Source organism: Dendrobates tinctorius, unplaced genomic scaffold, assembly GCF_039654945.1.
Source record: "Dendrobates tinctorius isolate UK_male_01 unplaced genomic scaffold, ASM3965494v1 ptg000078l, whole genome shotgun sequence".
In the NCBI taxonomy this organism is placed as follows: domain Eukaryota; kingdom Metazoa; phylum Chordata; class Amphibia; order Anura; family Dendrobatidae; genus Dendrobates; species Dendrobates tinctorius.
The window spans coordinates 7,730,581-7,752,658 of NW_027361746.1; the positions used below are offsets into that span (position 1 = coordinate 7,730,581).

The 22,078-nt window shown below is 40.5% G+C and overlaps 1 protein-coding gene across 2 annotated transcripts in view; it reads left to right on the forward strand.

The window, feature by feature from the left end:
• HCN1 (hyperpolarization activated cyclic nucleotide gated potassium channel 1) overlaps positions 1–22,078 on the forward strand; it is a 620,282-nt gene that overhangs the window by 172,042 nt on the left and 426,162 nt on the right. For both annotated transcript variants that reach the window (XM_073583406.1, XM_073583407.1), the window contains exon 2: positions 5,196–5,619. In XM_073583406.1, the coding sequence (XP_073439507.1) occupies positions 5,196–5,619 (424 nt within the window). The remainder of the gene's footprint in view (positions 1–5,195; positions 5,620–22,078) is intronic.

The following is a 22,078-nucleotide window of genomic DNA, read 5'->3' on the forward strand; positions in this document are numbered from 1 at the left end:
TGACACTGCGCACGGTAGACACAGGAACATTCAGGTCTTTGGAGATGGACTTGTAGCCTTGAGATTGCTCATGCTTCCTCACAATTTGGTTTCTCAAGTCCTCAGACAGTTCTTTGGTCTTCTTTCTTTTCTCCATGCTCAATGTGGTACACACAAGGACACAGGACATCGGTTGAGTCAACTTTAATCCATGTCAGCTGGCTGCAAGTGTGATTTAGTTATTGCCAACACCTGTTAGGTGCCACAGGTACGTTACAGGTGCTGTTAATTACACAAATTAGAGAAGCATCACATGATTTTTCGAACAGTGCCAATACTTTTGTCCACCCTCTTTTTTACGTTTGGTGTGGAATTATATCCAATTTGGCTTTAGGACAATTCTTTTTGTGTTTTTTCATTTAAGACAAATTAAATGAAGATAATACCAAAGAATTTGTGTTTGCAATCATTTTCAGGAAGAAACCGAGTATTATCTGACAAAATTGCAGGGGTGTCAATACTTTTGGCCACAACTGTATATAATGACTTCATATAATGCTCCATATACAATGGGCTCCATATAATGCTCCAAACAGTATAATGGCCACTTATAATGCTCCATACAGTATAATGGCCACTTATAATGCTCCATACAGAATATTGGCACCATATAGGGCTCCATATAGTGCTCTATACATAAAAAAAAATCAAATACTCACCTCTTCTTGTTCCCCGCAGCACTGGTCTCCTCTTCGTCTTCTGACTCTCTGCACTGCTTGGTACAGTGTGCACTATAGTGACGTCATAACTCCCTCTGCCCTCAGACACCACAGAGTCAGAAGGCGTTGAAGATATCCGAGCTGCGGTGAACAGGTAGAGGTGAGTATTTGAGGAAGTACGGTGCCAGTGTTTGTCTGGATGCACTGGGTGGTGACGCTGGTGCTGTCTGAGTTTGAGTCCCATAGAAATTTATAGAATAGAGCCTAGGACCTAATGCACACAACACCATTTGTGTGGACCCTTTACAGCCGTTTATATACTGTAGTATGTGTCAGCAGTCGTGATTATAGCTGTTCTGTGGGGCAGATTTTGGTGAGTTCTCCAAGAACAAAAAACCTTGCGCTTCTGTGTATTAATGCCATACTTGACAACTTTTTAAAAATGGTCCTGTGAAAGAACCTGGAGTGCGGCACACAGGGCGTCACTGAAATATTGTTTCTAATCATTCCCACGTTGGCAGATCACACCCCTGGTCCTGCCTTTAGGTTGTGAGTGCGTGGACACCAGGGCTTACAGGAAGTGCAGCACACTTTTAGGGACACAGAGAGGTACAGATCTAACCATGGTTAACAATTAAACACCTAACTTGATATCAGTCAACTGCTTGTACAATGTTGTTATTTTATTCCTCTTAAAGACGTATTCCCCATCTCCAAGATCCTGTATCAAGATGCAGTAAGTGTAATAATAATATTAGCAAACACTTACAATTAGAAATGTAGTGTAGTAGCTTACCTTATGTGCAGGGCATTGCAGTAGCTTAGGTATCCATGATTGCGACCACTCATACAGTATATTAACAGTTAGTTGCTAGTGGTCGTAACCTTGGATACCTAAGTTCCTGCAATGCCTTGCACATGGGGTAAGCAGCATAGCGAATCAGACAAACTATACTAAATATCTAATTGGAAGTATTTACTGATCATATTATTATTACTCCTACTACATATTGCGATAGAATATTGGAGATGGGAATACCCCTTTAAGGAGATAACCTTCTGTGACAATATCAAGATCATGCGTTAAGAGTCACGATAACCTTTGCTACATTTGTACTGTATGGTGTCACTGAATTTTATGGGTTTTCTGCCTTTTGAGCTCTTTTGGCACTGAGGTCCAAGTCTGACAGCCACCTCCGTACCCAATACAGCTACACTTCTGCCAATATGATTCATGGCATCTGGAAACTGGGTTAAACTTTTCATAAAAACAGACAAAATTTACTCAAGAGACATAAAATAAAGTGCACACTATTATCCCTAAATAATAATTGTTGTGTGAGTGTCATGTTTAGGGTTGGGTCTATACAGAGCACAGCAGACCTGAATTTGGTAATGTATTCTGATAATTCTTTAAAGTTACATCCTATTTAAAATTGCACAAAACATAATATATACTCGTGCAGTTAATGATAAATGAACTTTGCTCCAACTGGCGAATACAAAGCAATTCTAAATGGGTATTGGGCAGAGGACCATATTTTAATGTACAGTATTAATGCCTGCAATAAAAATCATATTGTATTAAATGATGTAAAATATTCTGGATTGCTTTGCCTACTTCAGCTGGCAAATGGATAGTATCCATGAAAATAAGTGCTGCCACCAGAAAAATGAAAACAGAAGTACTAACTGGATTTTGTTTCCATCCCATCAAGCAGCCAAGACCCAACCTGAACAATAGCTATGTATCATTTTAACAATTGTAAAAAACCCAATCAAGAACATGGACCCTGAAGATGAACTTAAAGGAACACAAGACCTAGAAAGCCATTACAGAAATGTAGTCAAAATCACTAGGGACGATGGAATTGATTCTACAGTATACAAATAAAATGTGATTCGAACTTTATGAAATTTGTAGGTCCCACAAAATTCGAACAATGTTCAATTTGATTTACGTAAATCATCAAACAACACCCCCCACCTTTTTACAAATTGTAGAAGATCAGTCACATAAAGCTAATATGACGTAAGCATGGGTTTCCCATAATGCCTTACAGCTATCACATGGTATAGCTCAGCCTATCAGGAGGGATCATATTGTCTGTATAAAAGCCTAGGTAGTGAATGCAGCAGACATTTTAGGGTAATTTAATTTTGGATAGTGGGATAGTGAGGTGACACCAGAGCTCACAGCTCAGTAATAAAGATAGGGGTAGAGAGAGATAGCAGTTCCAGACTCAGTGTAATATCTCAGTGTAATGGTCTAGCTGAAATCTGTTCTGTGGCATTGAATTACAATTACATGTTTTTTATTCATTTTTAATACACTAAAAAGCAGAAGCATGATAGCACTATACAAAAAAATCGCAAATCAATGCCAGATGATATCCTTGCTTGTTGAAAAAGTTGCTACTAATTCTCTGCAGTGATTTTATATTTGTTGAGTGGAGAATAATTATTTTTTAGAAATGCAAAATATTATTGCCCAAATTCCAGACATTTTAACTGTGACTGCCTACCAGTCAAATTTTACATCTGGACACACCACACCGATACAGTGCTCTGTCGCAGGTGTTGGGTTTTGAGCATTTACCTACCTAGCGTTTCTTATTTTGTCATTTTTTTGGAAAATGATTGAATTTTGTTAAAAAAAATGTTGCATGTCTGTTTTCGCACATCTGTTTTACAAGCCCAGTTTAACAACATACACACCCCGTCTATAATGTGGCCTGCGGTTACATTTTGCTTTTTATACATGTACGTACATTCCTAGCATTTTTTACTACGTCCTTTTTGGACAGAGTAGTGTAAAAGAAGAAAAAAAAACATACAACGGCTAATAATGTGGGAGCCACTAGCAGCTGCATAAGCACCTCCACTACCACTAGAATCAGCCATCCGGGCACTAGTTCTACCAACTACAGACACAATTTGCCTCCTTTACCCCTAACAAGTGTATTAGCAGTGAGGAATCAGTGGGCATTATGTTAATTAGGATAATGTTACCTCTGACAGCAGCCCCATCAGTTTTGAGTCAGTGTTCTGACAGAGGGATACTTTTTTTAACAGTTTTTTTTTTGTTGAAGAAACATGAAAAGTCATTCACTGAACTGTTTTTAAATGGACTGTTGGTTACTATCAGGTTACCATCCCTTTCGATGGCCATTTCTGTGGTGAATTCATTGATATTTCTAAGTCTGTGTTTACATAGCACAAGTTGAAAGGGATTAGATACAGTCCTAAGAGACCTCAGAGTGCTACACATATCTTTTATGAGTACCTATGATTCATGTTAAATTATTCATTGCAAATCAAATTTCTAAGGATAAGTCACCATACCTGCCAAATTTGAATTTCAATAGATTTGTTCTTGTCTTGTCCTCACTGTTTTAGTCAACAGCATTTTCTCATGGATACTGGGTCAGTTTTGTAGAAAGAAATTCTGCACAGAACCTGCAGATTAATCTCTTTGTGATTAGTGCTATCTTTTATTGCTGTGTGGTTCAAGTCTTGCCTACTTTAGGGGTGGGGATATTTTGTACTACAGCAGATTGAGATAAGGGGGAGGCTCCTGCTGCAGAAAAAAGAAAAACACAGATTAATCTCTTCATGATCAGTTCCATCTTTTACTGGTGTCCAGTTCAAGTCTTGCCTACTTAGGGGGAAGAGATATTTTATCCTAATGCAGATGGAGCAAAGAGGGGAGGCTTCTGCTGCAGAAAAGAGAAAAACAGATTAATCTCTTGTTGACCTACTAGTACCATCTTTTATTGGTGTCCGGTTCAAGTCTCGCCTACTTAGGGGGAAGAGATATTTTGTCCTAATGCAGATGGAGCAAAGGGGAGAGGCTCCTGCTTCAGAAAATACACAAATGAATCTCTTAGTGATCAGTTCCATCTTTTATTGGTGTCCGATTCAAGTCTTGCCTACTTAGGTGAGGAGTTATTTTGTCCTACTGTAGACGGAGCAGCCAGTTGTCTTACGGACATACACAGGACGGCAATAAGAAGGAGAGGTGACGTGGCTGAGTTTCTGAGATTTATTTATATACTTATGAGGTTTTATTTTAAATTTGATGCAAAATAGGATAAAAGATGGCAATGTATTAGTGATCCCTATTGAAACCTACAATAAGCAAGTCACTCAGTATTCATGAGTCAATGCATTCACAGTAATACATGTGCATTTCATAAAGAAATGTGGAATGAATGAGCCCCCAAAAACCTGCATATACACATACTATTATAGCAGTATTTCTTGTGCACTTTAATGAGACTGAGCTGACTCAATATCCACTCATTTGCAGCATTCACAAAGACTCTATGTGAATGTGGAAGACTTTGCTTTCAGACTTTGAATGACTCATTATAATGCATTCTCGCAGAATACAAGTACTTGCTCGTTTTTATCATGCAAATTAAATGAGGAAGTCCATGATGTAATCTCTGCCTGCTAATTATTTGGTATTTTAATTTTTTATTTTTTTTGCAGGTTTTACTGGGACCTAATAATGCTGATTATGATGGTGGGGAACCTTGTCATTATTCCAGTCGGGATAACCTTCTTCACAGAACAGACGACAACACCGTGGATTATATTCAACGTCGCCTCCGACACTGTTTTTTTATTTGACTTGTTCATGAATTTTAGGACTGGGATTGTCATTGAAGACAATTCTGAAATAATACTAGATCCCAAAGTCATAAAGATGAGTTATTTAAAGAGTTGGTTTGTTGTTGACTTCATCTCTTCTATTCCCGTGGATTATATCTTTCTCATTGTCGAGAAAGGCATGGATTCTGAGGTTTATAAGACTGCCAGAGCACTGCGCATTGTGAGATTTACAAAAATTCTCAGCCTATTGCGCCTGTTACGACTTTCAAGATTAATTAGATACATACACCAGTGGGAAGAGGTAAGAAATTCAACTTTATTCAATGTATTTGCAAAGTTGTTAGTTTTCTATTTTTCTTGTTTTTATTTTAAGTTTCTTTATTCTTTTTTGTATATTTCTGACCTTTTTTATATCTTGCTTAAAAGGTTATTTCCTATTTCATCCTTTCATGACTGAGAAGGGAACATCTTTTTCTTGGTGTGGACCATCGTAAGTTGGGCTACAAAGTAGCTGTGCTACGCTTCTTAGCCAATTTACATGGAAATGAATGTGCTATGTAAAAGCGTAGCTCACCGTACTATGCTTTTTCTGTAACTTCCATTCATTTCCACTGAAGTTACAGAAATAGAGTACTGCCTCTATTCCCAGTTCCAGTCGCCCTACTTCCCCTCACCGGCACCATGAAAACCTGAGATGTGAATAAACCTTTACATCATCTCATGATAATTATGGTAAACTAACTTTTACATTTTTTTTTTACAAATTTTCAAATATATAAACAATAAAAACTTTTCATGCTGGTTTTCACATTCACAATTTTATTTTTAAATTGGTTGATCTGAACCTTTAAATGATTGTTTAGTTTTTTTGCATTATTAATTGTATGTTATATTGCTCTGAAATGTTTACTATTTCTGGAAGGCATCAAATGATCGACTTTCCATAAAAACACTTGTTTACAACCATTGTCTTGCATAAACATGGCAGCGACCAGCTTGCAAATTATCAAAATGTTTGCTCGGCAAGTATATTGTTTTCGCTGGCTCAGATTGGATTTCAACATACGTGGCCTTTTTTGTCCCAGTTCCCGGGGCAGTGAAACAATGATGGTCGTATCTGTCAGTGTGGTCGAATCTCTCAGTTTAGTCGTATTTCTCAGTTTGATCGTATTTCTCAGTTTGGCTCTGTCTCTCAGTATGGTCGTCTCTCTCAGTATGGTCGTATCTCTCAGTTTGGTCGTATTTCTCAGTTTGGTCATATCTCTCAGTTTGGTCATATCTCTCAGTTTGATCATATCTCTCAGTTTGATCATATCTTTCAGTTTGGTCATATCTCTCAGTTTGATCATATCTCTCAGTTTGGCCATATCTCTCAGTGTGCTCGGATCTCTCGGTATGGTCATATCTCTCAGTATGGTCGTATTTCTCAATTTGATCATATCTCTCAGTTTGGTCGTATTTCTCAGTTTGGTCATATCTCTTAGTTTGGTCGTATCTCTCAGTTTGATCATATGTCTCAGTTTGATCATATGTCTCAGTTTGATCATATGTCTCAGTTTGATCATATCTCTCAGTTTGGTCGTATTTCTCAGATTGGTCATATCTCTCAGTTTGGTCGTATCTCTCAGTTTGGTCGTATCTCTCAGTTTGGTGCTATCTCTTAGTTTGGCTGTATCTTTCAGTTTGATCATATCTCTCAGTTTGATCATATCTCTCAGTTTGGTCGTATTTCTCAGTTTGGTCGTATCTCTCAGTTTGGTGCTATCTCTTAGTTTGGCCGTATCTTTCAGTTTGATCATATCTCTCAGTTTGATCATATCTCTCAGTTTGGTCGTATTTCTCAGATTGGTCATATCTCTCAGTTTGGTCGTATCTCTCAGTTTGGTCGTATTTCTCAGATTGGTCATATCTCTCAGTTTGGTCATATCTCTCAGTTTGGTCGTATCTCTCAGTTTGTTCCTATCTCTCAGTTTGGTCCTATCTCTCAGTTTGGTCCTATCTCTCAGTTTGGTCCTATCTCTCAGTTTGGTCCTATCTCTCAGTTTGATCATATCTCTCAGTTTGATCATATCTCTCAGTTTGATCATATCTCTCAGTTTGATCATATCTCTCAGTTTGGCCGGATCTCTCAGTTTGGCCGGATCTCTCAGTTTGGCCGGATCTCTCAGTGTGCTCGGATCTCTCAGTATGGTCATATCTCTCAGTATGGTCATATTTCTCAATTTAATCGGATCTCTCAGTATGGTCGTATCTCTCAGTTTGGTCGTATCTCTCAGTATGGTCGTATTTCTCAATTTAATCGGATCTTTCAGTATGGTCATCTCTCAGTTTAGTCGGATCTTTCAGTTTGGTCGGATCTCTCAGTTTGCTATAGAGTTCACATTTAGTTACGCAAAAGTTCACATTCACCCTACAGCGGACCCTTCAAAAAGCGAGAACAGAAAGTTACCGTACATATTGTGTTTTTTTTTGTATTTGGTTCCCCAGTTTGCAGACTGGTAAAAAAGCCGCATAACGATTGAAACAGTTTTGAAATCGATCATAATTGTAGGCAAAAAAACTCCTCCAGATATGTGGAAAACAATGTTTAAAAATGTTTGTTCTCACATTGTATAAACAGGGAATATGCTGTACAGGTTTTTATAGGGGTTGTCCAGTACCTTTATATTGATGGCTTATACTTAGGATAGTTCATCAATACAAGATCGATGAGATGTGACACCTGGTACCCTCGCGGATCAGCTGTTCCCTGAATTGGCGGCAGCACTCTAGCAGTAGAGTGGTCGCGGCCAGGGACTGCACATCTGCCCCTCTTCGAACAAATACGGTTGGATTCGCAGAAAGTGTGTATGAACGATTATTTGTCCCCCATGCAGTTTTCAGCCTGTATTAAGGTATCATGAACCAGCTCCGATTGACTTGTGTCAGCGCTCCTTTTTAAAGAAATATGCCCATGTAAATTCACCTGCAGGTTATGTGCACACTTGTGTTCAAGGTTTGCAGCAGAAATTTCTCCTGCAAATGCTGATGTGCTGGCAGGAAAAAAAGTGTAAAATACTCGCGTATTATTTGCCACGTTTTGTAAATGTGTTTTTGGTGCATATTTTCTGCACTCAATAGATTGGCTTAAATCCACTGTGAAAACGCTGCAAGACTTGACAAGCTGCAGATCTGAATCTGATGCAAATCTGCAGGGAAAAAATAAGCAATGTGTGCTTGAGACTTTAAGAATGACATTCCCATTGTAAAATGCTGTGTATTTTCTGCAGAAAATCTGTGCAGAGAGAAACGCAACTAAACTGCTGCTAAATCGCAATGTGTGCACATACCCTGAGGCTGTGTGCACACGCTGCGGATTTTGCTGCGGTTCCGCAGCGGTTTTGGCCGCTGCAGACCCGCAGCAGTTTCTGCTGCGGTGTACAGTACAATGATTCCCTATGGGAATCAAAAACCGCAGTGCAGACGGTGCGGAATTTTCCGTGCGGATTATCTGCGGTTTTCAATCCGCAGAAAGAATTGACATGTCAATTCTTTCTGCGGATTCTCCTGCGGTTTGCCATCTCCTCCATTGAGGAGATGAAAAACCGCAGGGCAAAACCGCAGAGCAATCCGCAGGTAAAACCGCAGGTCTTTTGACCTGCGGTTTCACCTGCGGATTGTACAAAATCCGCGTGGATGAATCCGCACCTTTTCCGCAGCGTGTGCACACAGCCTGAGTGTGCACTTAGACAGATTGCTTATTTATTTTTTCAATCAGGTCAATATGATGAATTTAAACTAATACTGTATATGAAATTGCCATTTGATCTTTAAAAGGTAACCGTCCGTAAACTGCATAAAAATGTGTCTGCCACTCACAATGATTGTGGTGTTGGAAGGATATGTGAAAGACAGTTTCATTTTATGGGACAGTGCAGGTTTATTTTTGAACATACAATCATGGCTGAAAGTGTTGGCACCCTTGAAATTGTTCCAGAAGATGAAGTATTTCTCCAAGAAAATTATTGCAATTAAACATGTTTTGTTATACACACGATTATTTCCTTTGTGTGTATTGGAGCAACCCAAAAATAACAGAGGCAAATTGGACATAATTTCATATAAAACCCCCAAAATGGGCAGGACAAAATTGTTTGCACCCTCGACTTATATTTTGTTGCACACCCTTTGGAATAAATGACTGCAATTAATCGCTTCCTATAATCAACAACAAGATTCCTACACCTCTCAACTGAAATTTTTGACCAATATTCTTTTGCAAATTTCAAGGCTCTCATATTTGAAGGTGCCGTCTCCCAACAGCAATTTTAATATCTCTCCAAAGGTGTTCAATGGGATTTAGATCTGAACTCATTGCTGGCCGCTTCAGAAATCTCCAGCGCTTTGTTTCCATCCATTTATGGATTCTTCTTGAAGTATGTTTGGGTTCATTGTCCTGGTAGAAAACCCATGACCTAGGATGCAAATCCACGTTTCTGACACTGGACACTACATTGCGACGACCCAAATTCTTTTGGTAATATTCAGATTTCATGATGCCTTGTACACAGTCAAGGCACCCAGAGCCAGAGGCAGCAGATCGACCTCGAAACATCCTTGAACTTCCACCATATTTGACTCTATGTGCTGTGTTCTTTTCTTTGTAGGCCTCATTCCGTTTTCGTTAAATTGTAGAATAATGTGCTTTACTAAAAACACTATCTTGGTCTCATCTGTCCACGAAAAGCTTTTCCAGAAGAATTTTGGCTTACTCACATGCATTTTTGCAAACTTCAGTCTAGCTTTTTTATGTTTATGTGTCAGCAGTGCGGTCCTCCTGGGTCTCCTGCCATAGTGTTTAATTTCATTCAAATGTCGATGGATAGTTCGCGCTGACAGTGATGCACCCTGAGCCTGGTGGACAGCTTGAATATCTTTGGAACTTGATTGGGGCTGCTTATTCACCAACCGGACTATTCTGGATTGCAACCTTTCATCAATATTTCTCTTCCATCCAGGGAGATTGGCTACAAGGCAATGGGTTATAAACTTCTTGATTATGTTGCACACCGTGGACAAAGGAACATCAAGATCTCTGGAAATGGACTTGAAACCTTGAGATTCTTGATATTTTTTCAAAGATTGTGGTTCTAAAGTCCTCAGACAGTTCTCTACTCCTCTTTCAGTTCTTCATGCTTAGTGTGGCATACGCAGACACACAATGCAAAGATTGAGTCAACTTCTCCCCTTTTTATCTGATTTTAGGTGAGATTTGAACGATTATCACATGCTTGAAACAAAGCTGTTTATCCACAGTTTTGGAAATATGGCCACAATTTTGTCCAGACTATTTTTCTGGTTTTGTTTTAAAGTATATCCAATTTGCCTCATTTTCTCATGTTTTTTTGTGTTGTTCCAATATACACAAGGGAAAAAAATGTGTATAATAAAATGTGTAATTGCAATAACTTGGAAAAATGCTTCATTTTCTGGATCAATTTCAAGGGTGCCAACACTTTTAGCCAGATAGATAAATAGATAGATAGATAGAAAATGTTCTACTGTTGGTTTGTGTTGCAGAATCTGGATGTCTGGATTCTCAAGAAGTGAAGCACAGTATAAATATTGATTGTTTTTAAGTAAATTCTCTGTCGGCCAAACATCACTTAGGAGCTCCCTGGGGACTGTTTATTTCATATCTAAGTTGTGATGCCAATAAGTAAGTGCATGACACTTATTCTAAAATCTGAATAGAAGATATGTCACCAAAATGGATCTTTATTCCCAAAGTGCAAAAAATATTGACTCTGTGATGTTGCTACATTTTTGATAGTTTCTGTTTAATAATTCAAATATTAGCATTAGGCCTCAAAACTTTAGCAAAGTTGGTACCCATTAACTAAATACCTAAAAGAGTCTTCAGTTGTCATTTTTGAGCTGTTCGGGAAAGTTAAGCGGGTTTTCAAGCAATGCAAGAATTGTGCATAAAGGTATAGAATAACATAAAATAACAAAAGTTCTAATACTCACCTGATAAATTACCCGCACTCCAGCACTGCCGCTCCTGTGGTCTTTGCCAGTTTTGATTACTGTGCTGCAATAGTCATGAGTTGTCTACATGCATGTTATACAAAAAATACATGACCTGTCGTTAGACAAAGGTACATTCAGGAACATTAGGACTCTGTAAGATGCTTCCCATTGTATATTCAAGCTGAGTAGTCCTGGATCAGCCACTATATCCTGACTGTAAAGCAATTCAAGAGCTGTATTACCCATAGTGGGCAGAAATCGTATACCAAGAATGCACATGTGTAACCTCCAAGTGTGTGTGCCAACAGCCTGTAACCTCCAAGTGTGTGTGTGCCAATAGCCTGTAACCTCCAAGTGTGTGTGAGCCAACAGCCTGTAACCTCCAAGTGTGTGTGAGCCAACAGCCTGTAACCTCCAAGTGTGTGTGTGCCAACAGCCTGTAACCTCCAAGTGTGTGTGTGCCAATAGCCTGTAACCTCCAAGTGTGTGTGTGCCAATAGCCTGTAACCTCCAAGTGTGTGTGAGCCAACAGCCTGTAACCTCCAAGTGTGTGTGAGCCAACAGCCTGTAACCTCCAAGTGTGTGTGCCAACAGCCTTTAACCTCCAAGTGTGTGTGAGCCAACAGCCTGTAACCTCCAGGTGTGTGTGCCAATAGCCTGTAACCTCCAGGTGTGTGTGCCAATAGCCTGTAACCTCCAAGTGTGTGTGTGCCAATAGCCTGTAACCTCCAAGTGTGTGTGTGCCAACAGCCTGTAACCTCCAAGTGTGTGTGTGCCAACAGCCTTTAACCTCCAAGTGTGTGTGAGAAACAGCCTGTAACCTCCAAGTGTGTGTGTGCCAATAGCCTGTAACTTCCAAGTGTGTGTGCCAATAGCCTGTAACCTCCAAGTGTGTGTGTGCCAATAGCCTGTAACCTCCAAGTGTCAGTGTGCCAACAGCCTGTAACCTCCAAGTGTGTGTGCCAACAGCCTGTAACCTCCAAGTGTGTGTGTGTGCCAATAGCCTGTAACCTCCAGGTGTGTTTGCCAATAGCCTGTAACCTCCAAGTGTGTGTATGTCAATAGCATGTAACTTCCAATTGTGTGTGTGCCAATAGCCTGAAACCTCCAAGTATGTGTGTCAATAGCCTGTAACTTCCTAGTGTGTGTCAATAGCCTGTAACCTCCTAGTGTGTGTCAATAGTCTGTAACTTCCAAGAGTGTGTGTACCAATAGCTTGTAGCCTCCAAATGTGTGTGTGCCAATAGCCTATAACCTCCAAGTATGTGTATGACAATAGACTGTCACCTCCAAGTATGTGTTCGTCAATAACCTGTAACCTACAAGTGTCAGTGTGCCAACAGCCTGTAACCTCCAAGTGTGTGTGCCAATAGCCTGTAACCACCAAGTATGTACGCCAATAGCCTGAAACCTCCAAGTGTGTGTGTGTCAATAGCATGGTACTTCCAATTGTGTGTGTCAATAGCCTGTAACCTCCAAGTGTGTGTGTCAGTAGCCTGTAACCTCCTAGTGTGTGTCAGTAGCTTGTAACCTTCAAGTGTGTGTGTCAATAGCCTGTAGCCTCCAAATGTGTGTGCCAATAGTCTGTAGCCTCCAAATGTGTGTGCCAATAGCCTGTAACATCCAAGTGTGTGTGTGTCAATAGCCTGTAACCTCCTAGTGTGTGTCAATAGCTTGTAACCTTCAAGTGTGTGTGTGTCAATAGCCTGTAGCCTCCAAATGTGTGTGCCAATAGTCTGTAACCTCCAAGTATTTGTGTGCCAATAGCCTGTAGCCGCCACGTGTGTATGTCAATAGCCTGCAACCTCCAAGTATGTGAGTCACTAGTTAGTTTCTTCCAAGTGTGTGTGTGCCAATAGCCTGTAGACTCCAAATATGTGTGTGCCAATAGCCTCCAAGTATTTGTGTGCCAATAGTCTGTAACCTCCAAGTGTGTGTGTGTGCACCAATAGCCAGTAACTAAAACCTTCTTTACTATATATTGTATTTATCAAACATCTGTATCATACACTCTGACCTACAAACCTCCCTATCATAACCGGCTATTGTAAGCATTAGGGCTAACTCGCACATATTCTCTACCATCCAAGACTCCGTAATGCATACTTTACTCTCCAAGCATCCGTAACATATACAGTTGGTGCGGAAAGTATTCAGACCCCTTTAAATTTTTCACTCTTTGTTTCATTGCAGCCATTTGGTAAATTCAAAAAAGTTCATTTTTTTCTCATTAATGTACACTCTGCACCCCATCTTGACTGAAAAATCAGAAATGTAGAAATGTTTGTAATTTTATTAAAAAAGAAAAACTGAAATATCACATGGTCATAAGTATTCAGACGTTTTGCTCAGACACTCATATTTATGTCACATGCTGTCTATTTCCTTGTGATCCTCCTTGAGATGGTTCTACTCCTTCATTGGAGTCGAGCTGTGTTTAATTAAACTGATAGGATTTGATTTGTAAAGGCACAAACCTGTCTATATAAGATCTCACAGCTCACAGTGCATGTCAGACCAAATGAGAATCATGAGGTCAAAGGAACTGGCCAAGGAGCTCAGAGACAGAATTGTGGCAAGGCACAGATCTGACCAAGGTTACAAAAGAATTTCTGCAGTACTCAAGGTTCCTAAGGGCACAGTGGCCTCCATATTCCTTAAATGGAAGAAGATTGGGACCACCAGAAGTCTCCCTCGACCAGGCCATCCAGCCAAACTGAGCAATCATGGAAGAAGAGCCTTGGTGAGAGAGGTAAAGAAGAACCCCAAGATCATTGTGGCTGAGCTCCACAGATGCAGTAGGGAGATGAGAGAAAGTTCCACAAAGTCAACTATCACTGCAGCCCTCCACCAGTTGGGCCTTTATGGCATAGTGGCCCGAAGGAAGCCTCTCCTCAGTGCCAGACATATGAAAGCCGCATAGAGATTGCTAAAAGACACATTAAGGACTCCCAGACGATGAGAAATAAGATTCTCTGGTCTGATGAGACGAATGTAGAACTTTTTGGTGATAATTCTAAGCAGTATGTGTGGAGAAAACCAGGCACTGCTCATCACCTGCCCAATACAATCCCAACAGTGAAACGTGGTGGCAGCATCATGCTATGGGGCTGTTTTTCAGCTGCTGGGACAGGATGACTGGTTGCAATTGAGGGAAACATGAATGTGGCCAAGTACAGAGATATCCAGGATGAAAACCTCTTCCAGAGTGCTCTCGACCTCAGACTTGGCCGAAGGTTCACCTTTGAACAAGACAATGACCCTAAGGACACAGCTAAAATAACAAAGGAGTGGCTTCAGAGCAACTCTGTGACCATTCTTGACTGGCCCAGCCAGAGCCCTGACCTAAACCCAATTGAGCATTTCTGGAGAGACCTGAAAATGGCTGTCCACCAACGTTCACCATCCAACCTGACAGAACTGGAGAGGATCTGCAAGGAAGAATGGCAGAGGATCCCCAAATCCAGGGGTGAAAAACTTATTGCATCATTCCCAAGAAGACTCATGGCTGTATTAGCTCAAAAGGGTGCTTCTACTCAATACTAAGCAAAAGGACTGAATACTTATGACCATGTGATATTTCAGTTTTTCTTTTTTAATAAATTTGCAAAAATTTCTACATTTTTGTTTTTTTCCAGTCAAGATTGAGTGCAGAGTGCACATTAATGAGAAAAAATGAACTTTTTTAATTTATCAAATGGCTGCAATGAAACAAAGAGTGAAAAATGTAAAGGGGTCTGAATACTTTCTGTACCCACTGTAATGCACCCTCCAAGCCTCTGTAACATATAATATGCTCTCCAAGCCTGCATAACATATACTGTAACCTCCAAACTTCCATAACGTATACTGCCATTATAAAGGGTAGTGGTTGCTCACACAAGCGTGTGGATCGAACGAGTGCTATCCAATGTTTAATCGGACAGCATTGGACCGATTTTATTCTATGGGGCAGTGCCGACCGGCGTTTTTTTCTGATGAGGCTCTGAGTGACTGCACTCACCCATTCAAGTCTATGGCTGTGTAGAAAACATCAGACTGCACTCAGATTACATCAGATCCGTGGACTCACACAATGGAGAAGATGGAGAAATGAAGTTCTCCATATTCTCTTCACCTGTGCTGCTACTCTCTCATTAGAGAGAACGGAATCACACACTAAGGTGACACTCTAATCAGACTCGGATCAGAATTTGATCTGAATGTCATTTACCTAATTGATCCGATTCCCTCGCTTGAGAGAATCGACGGTTGTGTGACCCTAGCCTTAAACTTTGTGCCACACGCGGAGCAAAATTCAAACAGGTTGTTCGCTACATATTATGCTAAAAATTCGCTCATAGGGGTCAAAACAAAAAAAGTTTAGATGTTTGCCAGCCTGACCCTTTGCTGATGGCTTGACCACTGCAGCCAACTGGAGTCTACTTGTCTCATTCAACCCAGAAGAACCAGTTTCCTAGCTCTCTCTTCCACATCAAACAGAACATCACCACTGCAGTTGATCAATGGCTGCCTATTGGCTGCAGTGGTCATGCGAAATCTCCAACTGGAAGCTAGAAGACAGGTGACCACAGACAGTGGTGCAGAGGAACAGATTAGTCTGCAGATTAGTATTAGTGATGAGCGAAGCTGCTCGGATATAGTGTTATCTGAGCATGCTATTGCGCTAACCGACTGTCTTCGGCGTGGTCGGAAAATATTTTCGAATTATTAATAATGTTAATTGACATAATCATTTGCTGAGTGTATGCATGTAAAAAAAAGTTACCAAGGTTAAATGACATAAGAAATAAATCCCTTGCAAAAAGTGTTTCACCGCAGCTTTATCAGAGGGTCCAGAGCCTAAATACCGTCATTCTTACAAGGTAATGAAATCTCAGCCTAATTTGCAGTAATATTGTAATTTTTACCCTGAGAATTACTGTACTATCGCTGCAAACCAGACGTCATCTTCCATTATCCTTCCTGACTATTCATGTTGTACAATTTTATCCTGAATACATTCTTCTCCCCTTCTACTAGTTTCTAATTCACTCAATTCCTGTCTGGAAATCCTATTAGGTTTTCCCACCGGTCTTGATTTCCACTATGAGAACACATACAGTAGTAATAGACTTTCATTTCTTCCTTAGAAATAAATATTCCATCCCTTCTGCGCATTAATAGACCAAGGAAATGTATTCAAGTCAAAAGATCAACGAGTGAAAAAAAATAAATAAGATCGCACTGCGCACTATGCCGAAATGCTAAATTTAACCTTTGCTATTAAAATCAAATATTAAATTATATTTAATATTCTTTTTAATTTGTCAAACCCAGCCAGCAATTCACATTGTAATATGACATACATGAGGAATCACCCAGATTGACCTTGATATATTTATATCCGGAGGGGAAGTAAAGTCTATTGGAGACGCCATAAGGATGGGGAATAGTTAATTATGTTTGTTGCAGATCCCAGCTTATTTTGCCCCAAGAAAATATTTTTTCTTATTTTCTTAACATTCAGTAAATTTCATTTATTCCGAGAGCCTTAACATAAATATGTAATGTGCCATTTGAGCTGCTGTGCGGGGCATTTTGCAAAAAAAAAAAGGGAAACTATTATTGCATTTCCCTCTGTATACTAAATAATGCGTGTTGATAAAATCCAATATTATCATTTTTTAAAGGAGAACTGTTAATTTTCCTTCATTTTCTTTATTACCGCCATTTTTTTTCAGACATTTTTTAAAGACGTTATATGATAAAAATAGTTGTTCATTATCTGGGGGATCTGTCAGTAGGATAAACCCTCCTAAGCCATCTATATGGGCATGTAGATCATAGGAAGCTGAATAAACTGATGTCTGCAGTCCGATATCTTATTCCCGAGAAATCCACAATTTTTGTAATATGTAAATCAGCTGATAAGATCTATGGGCCGGACACGAGAATCTGTCTCCACGGCTTATTATAAATGAAAGGAGGAGTTACCAGTGTGAGACATGTAATGACCGACAGTCTGCTCTCATGATCATGCACAGTGCACTGACACTCAGCTCAAACTGTGATAGAGTTTGAGCCGAGTGTCGATTGCATAATCGGCACGATTCTCTTGCGTGACAGAATTGACAGCCGTGTGACACCAACCTTACTGAGACATCTGCTTTTCATAAAGTTTTATGGAGACAGGAAGGGGAAAGATCTAGAGGCAGACACAGACATTCTTGTTGTGAGTTCATTTTCTGGTCTACCAGATGTGAGTTCTCCTTCCAGGCTCCCTCTGGTGGTAACAGGAGGTAGTGAGGCTGATTTAATCAGTAGAGATCTGCCACCTGATAATGAGGATGACGATTGGACCTCAGCAATCTCAGATTGGATTTAAGACAGCCGACGCCCTACTCTGGTGCTGGTGATTCCTTCTGTTTGTCAGGTCTTGGTTCTCAGTTCTGTTCCAGTCAGCTCAGGCTAAGTTTCTCTGCTAATGTTCACACTTGATTTTGTTGTTCTATTCAGTTTTTTGTGTGGTCAGCCAGCCCCGGCTGGGGCTGTGCTGAATTTCCACTGTTATTTATCTGTATTTGCCAATTTGCTTTTTGTCCCTTATTAGATTGGCCTCTTTTTGCTCTGTCTCAGAATAGTTCAGAGTGCTGATATAGTGGGAGAAGTCTAGTGACTTCCGGGTTAATTTTGTTATCAGAAGTGTTGGACATTATTTTGTAGGGTTTTGGGCAGATTGCAGACAGTGTCTTTCCTTTCCTCTCCTTTCTAGTTAGTTTGGGCCCCATCGTTTCCTCAGCCTATTTTCCTGCCGGTGTTTGTGTTTTCATCTTGTTTCACCGTCAATACATGTATGGGGGCTGTCTATTCCTTTGGGGTCTACTCTGGGGCAGTTAGTTTTCCCTTTTTCTTGCTTTAGGCTTATTTAGTCCTCCGGCCATGACGAGGCGTCTAGGTTCATCCTAGGTACGCTCCATGGCTGCTGCTAGTTGTGTGGTTAGGATCAGGGATCTGCAATCTGCATAGTTACCAACCTCTCTGGTTTTTCTGGGCTTAGCATGTTTAGGTTTATTCCTCCTCGGTGACCCATTCATAACACTTTCTGCTGCAAGTTCTCGTCAAACGACAGATACAGACATTCTGCTGCAAGTTGTCCTGAAACGATAGATACAGACATTCTGCTTTAAAGTGAACCTGTCACCAGTTTTTTAATGTCTGAACTAAGACTAGCACGTTAATCAGCGACTGTGCTGCATTCCATAAAAGGGTATATAATCCTGCGGTCTGGTCCTATAGGCATCCTTGCTGAGTTGTCTATCCCTCCTCCCGGTTTCTGGTCACTGTCCTTCTGCTCTGGTTGATGTGGATGATGCCTCCTGCTTTAGCCTCTTCTAGTCTTACCTCAGACATGAAAAAAACTGGTGACAGGTTGCCTGTAAGTTTTCCGGAAAACAACAGTAACTGTTCTCCTGAAAGGACTTGTCAGGAAAAATCGCAGTAGAATATCTATGTTTATCATTTCAGAAGAATGCAACGGTCTTTTCTGGTGAACTTGCAGCAGAATGTCTGTGTCTGTCGTTTTAAGGAGAACGTAACCATCATTTCAGGAGAACTTGCAGCACAATGTCTCCTCCTTCCGCTCCTCTCCATAGAACCTAATAAACATCGACTGTCATCACCTAGCTCAATAATGAGAAAATCTGTATTCATTCAAGATACCTTTTTCATTATTTTACCCATTTATTGAAATTAAAAGATCAAGGCAGGAGTAAAAAGAAGCAGATTTCTCTGATAAGAAAATATTAAACTTTTTATTATATTTTATGTATTATCTGTTTATGAAATAAAAATTAAAATTGCAGTTACTTTTTAAAAGGGAAACCTGTCGGCAACTATTGATATAATTGTGTAGCCATTATAAAGAAAAGCCTATCAATCGTTTAGAACCACAAAGCACTGCTTTTGCAGTGAGAAATCCCAATTTGCAGTTGTCTGTAAGTGCATTGGGGCGTGTTGATGCACTTCTAGCTTATCAGTCTCATGCTTTGTTCCCTACCTAGCAGAATCTTCCCGTGGCTGATTGTCAGATCTTTTGCTCTGGTATTTGGACATTGATCTCTCGATGAGCCAGGATAGGGTGCTGCTGGTTAGGGAATACTGCATGAGATCGGGAAGCCAGAAGTGCACTAACATGCGCCAGTGCACTTCCAGACACAACTGCAAAATGAGATTTCTCAGTGCCAAACCAGAGCTCCGGAGTCATAAAGGGATTGACTGGCTTTTCTTTTCAAGGACTACACAATCATATTAATGGTTTGGAGAAGTAAAAAAATTGCTGATAGGTTCCCTTTAAGATTTTTATGTAAAAATTCCTATTGCAGATTGGAAACTGTCACAGGCTCTTGACAGCTCTGTACGGCAGCATTTATAAGTTCAGGATTTTGGCAGAATTTAGCGGTGGCTTCTACTGCAGAATCTGCTGACATTTTCATTCACATACGGAGAAAGAAATCTTGGAGGAACAATGAATATTCTGCAAATTTTAAAAGCAACAGCATATTCGTTATTATTCCATGTTCATCTCGCAGCAATCTGAAGACCACGTCCATTTCTGTTCAGGGTGGATACCGCTCTTCATTGAAGAGGAATTAACTCCTTATGGAGACTTGTTTTCAAATCAATGTTTCATGGGGAAAAAAATATGCAAAGTATCTCATGACAGTCAAATGGGTCTCTGGTTTGGCTGCTTTGCAGAAATTTCTGTGAATGGAAATCAGTTTGATTCATCTGAATGGAGCTGTCATGGCAGCAAGCACTCCAAATTTTCTGCAACAAATCTCATTTTTTTGTACGGTAATTATTTGTCAATTATTTTGGACTTTCCGTATACTCTGGTGTGCTGCTGTGCATGGGTTGTGGATCTGATTAGATCAGTTACGTAATACAAGAAGCTGGAATTTTCTGCTTATGCATGGATTATCTCCAAGTACGCCAGTTTCTTCAGTGCTGATAATACAACCGTCTGAAATTAGCCTTTGCCAGTGTTGGACCACTAAAAGCATCAGACCACGAGACCCGAGAGTTAGGTGGGCCTCCAGTGTAGAGTGGCACTGCTTTCCCTCTCCTGTTGTCTTGATTTCAGCTGTATCTGTGTCCTCAGGATGCCAATATCTAATATATAAAGCTCAATGTGTGTGTATGTATGTCCGGGATTGGCATCTGCACTGTCTCAGCTACAGCCACAAAATGTGGCACAGTCACATGTCTGGACCCCGAGAGCGTCATAGGCTATGTTGTGAGGCGAAATTTTAACCCAATTCACCAAACAATTTGGCCTATTATTCTTATCATTTCTGTGGTGTTATCGTCCTTCTGTAAAGCTGGAAATAACACAATTTATTACCGTGCCAACACAGACCACCCTCTGACACAGACTGCAGGGGGAGCCCAGTATCACACAGGATAGGATTAGATACACGGCTCAGCAGTCAGTATCACACAGGAAAGGATTAGATACACAGCTCAGCAGTCAGTATCACACAGGAGAGGATTAGATACACTACTCAGCAGTCAGTATCACACAGGATAGGATTAGATACACAGCTCAGCAGTCAGTATCACACAGGATAGGAATAGATACACGGCTCAGCAGTCAGTATCACTCAGGATAGGATTAGATACGCAGCTCAGCAGTCAGTATCACACAGGATAGTGTTATATACACTGCTGAGCAGTCAGTATCACACAGGATAGGATTAGATACACGGCTCAGCAGTCAGTATCACACAGGATAGTATTAGATACACAGCTCAGCAGTCAGTATCACACAGGATAGTGTTATATACACTGCTGAGCAGTCAGTATCACACAGGATAGGATTAGATACACGACTCAGCAGTCAGTATCACACAGGATAGTATTAGATACACAGCTCAGCAGTCAGTATCACACAGGATAGGAATAGATACACGGCTCAGCAGTCAGTATCACACAGAATAGGATTAGATACACAGCTCAGCAGTCAGTATCACACAGGATAGGAATAGATACGGCTCAGCAGTCAGTATCACACAGGATAGGATTAGATACACTGCTCAGCAGTCAGTATCACACAGAATAGTATTAGATACACGACTCAGCAGTCAGTATCACACAGGAGAGGATTAGATACACGGCTCAGCAGTCAGTATCACACAGGATAGGAATAGATACACTGCTCAGCAGTCAGTATCACACAGGAGAGGATTAGATACACGGCTCAGCAGTCAGTATCACACAGGATAGGAATAGATACACTGCTCAGCAGTCAGTATCACACAGGATAGGAATAGATACGGCTCAGCAGTCAGTATCACACAGGATAGGAATAGATACACAGCTCAGCAGTCAGTATCACACAGGATAGTATTAGATACACAGCTCAGCAGTCAGTATCACACAGGATAGGAATAGATACACTGCTCAGCAGACAGTATCACACAGAATAGGATTAGATACACGGCTCAGCAGTCAGTATCACACAGGATAGGATTAGATACACTGCTCAGCAGTCAGTATCACACAGAATAGTATTAGATACACGGCTCAGCAGTCAGTATCACACAGGATAGGAATAGATACACTGCTCAGCAGTCAGTATCACACAGGAGAGGATTAGATACATGGCTCAGCAGTCAGTATCACACAGGATAGGAATAGATACACTGCTCAGCAGTCAGTATCACACAGGAGAGGATTAGATACACGGCTCAGCAGTCAGTATCACA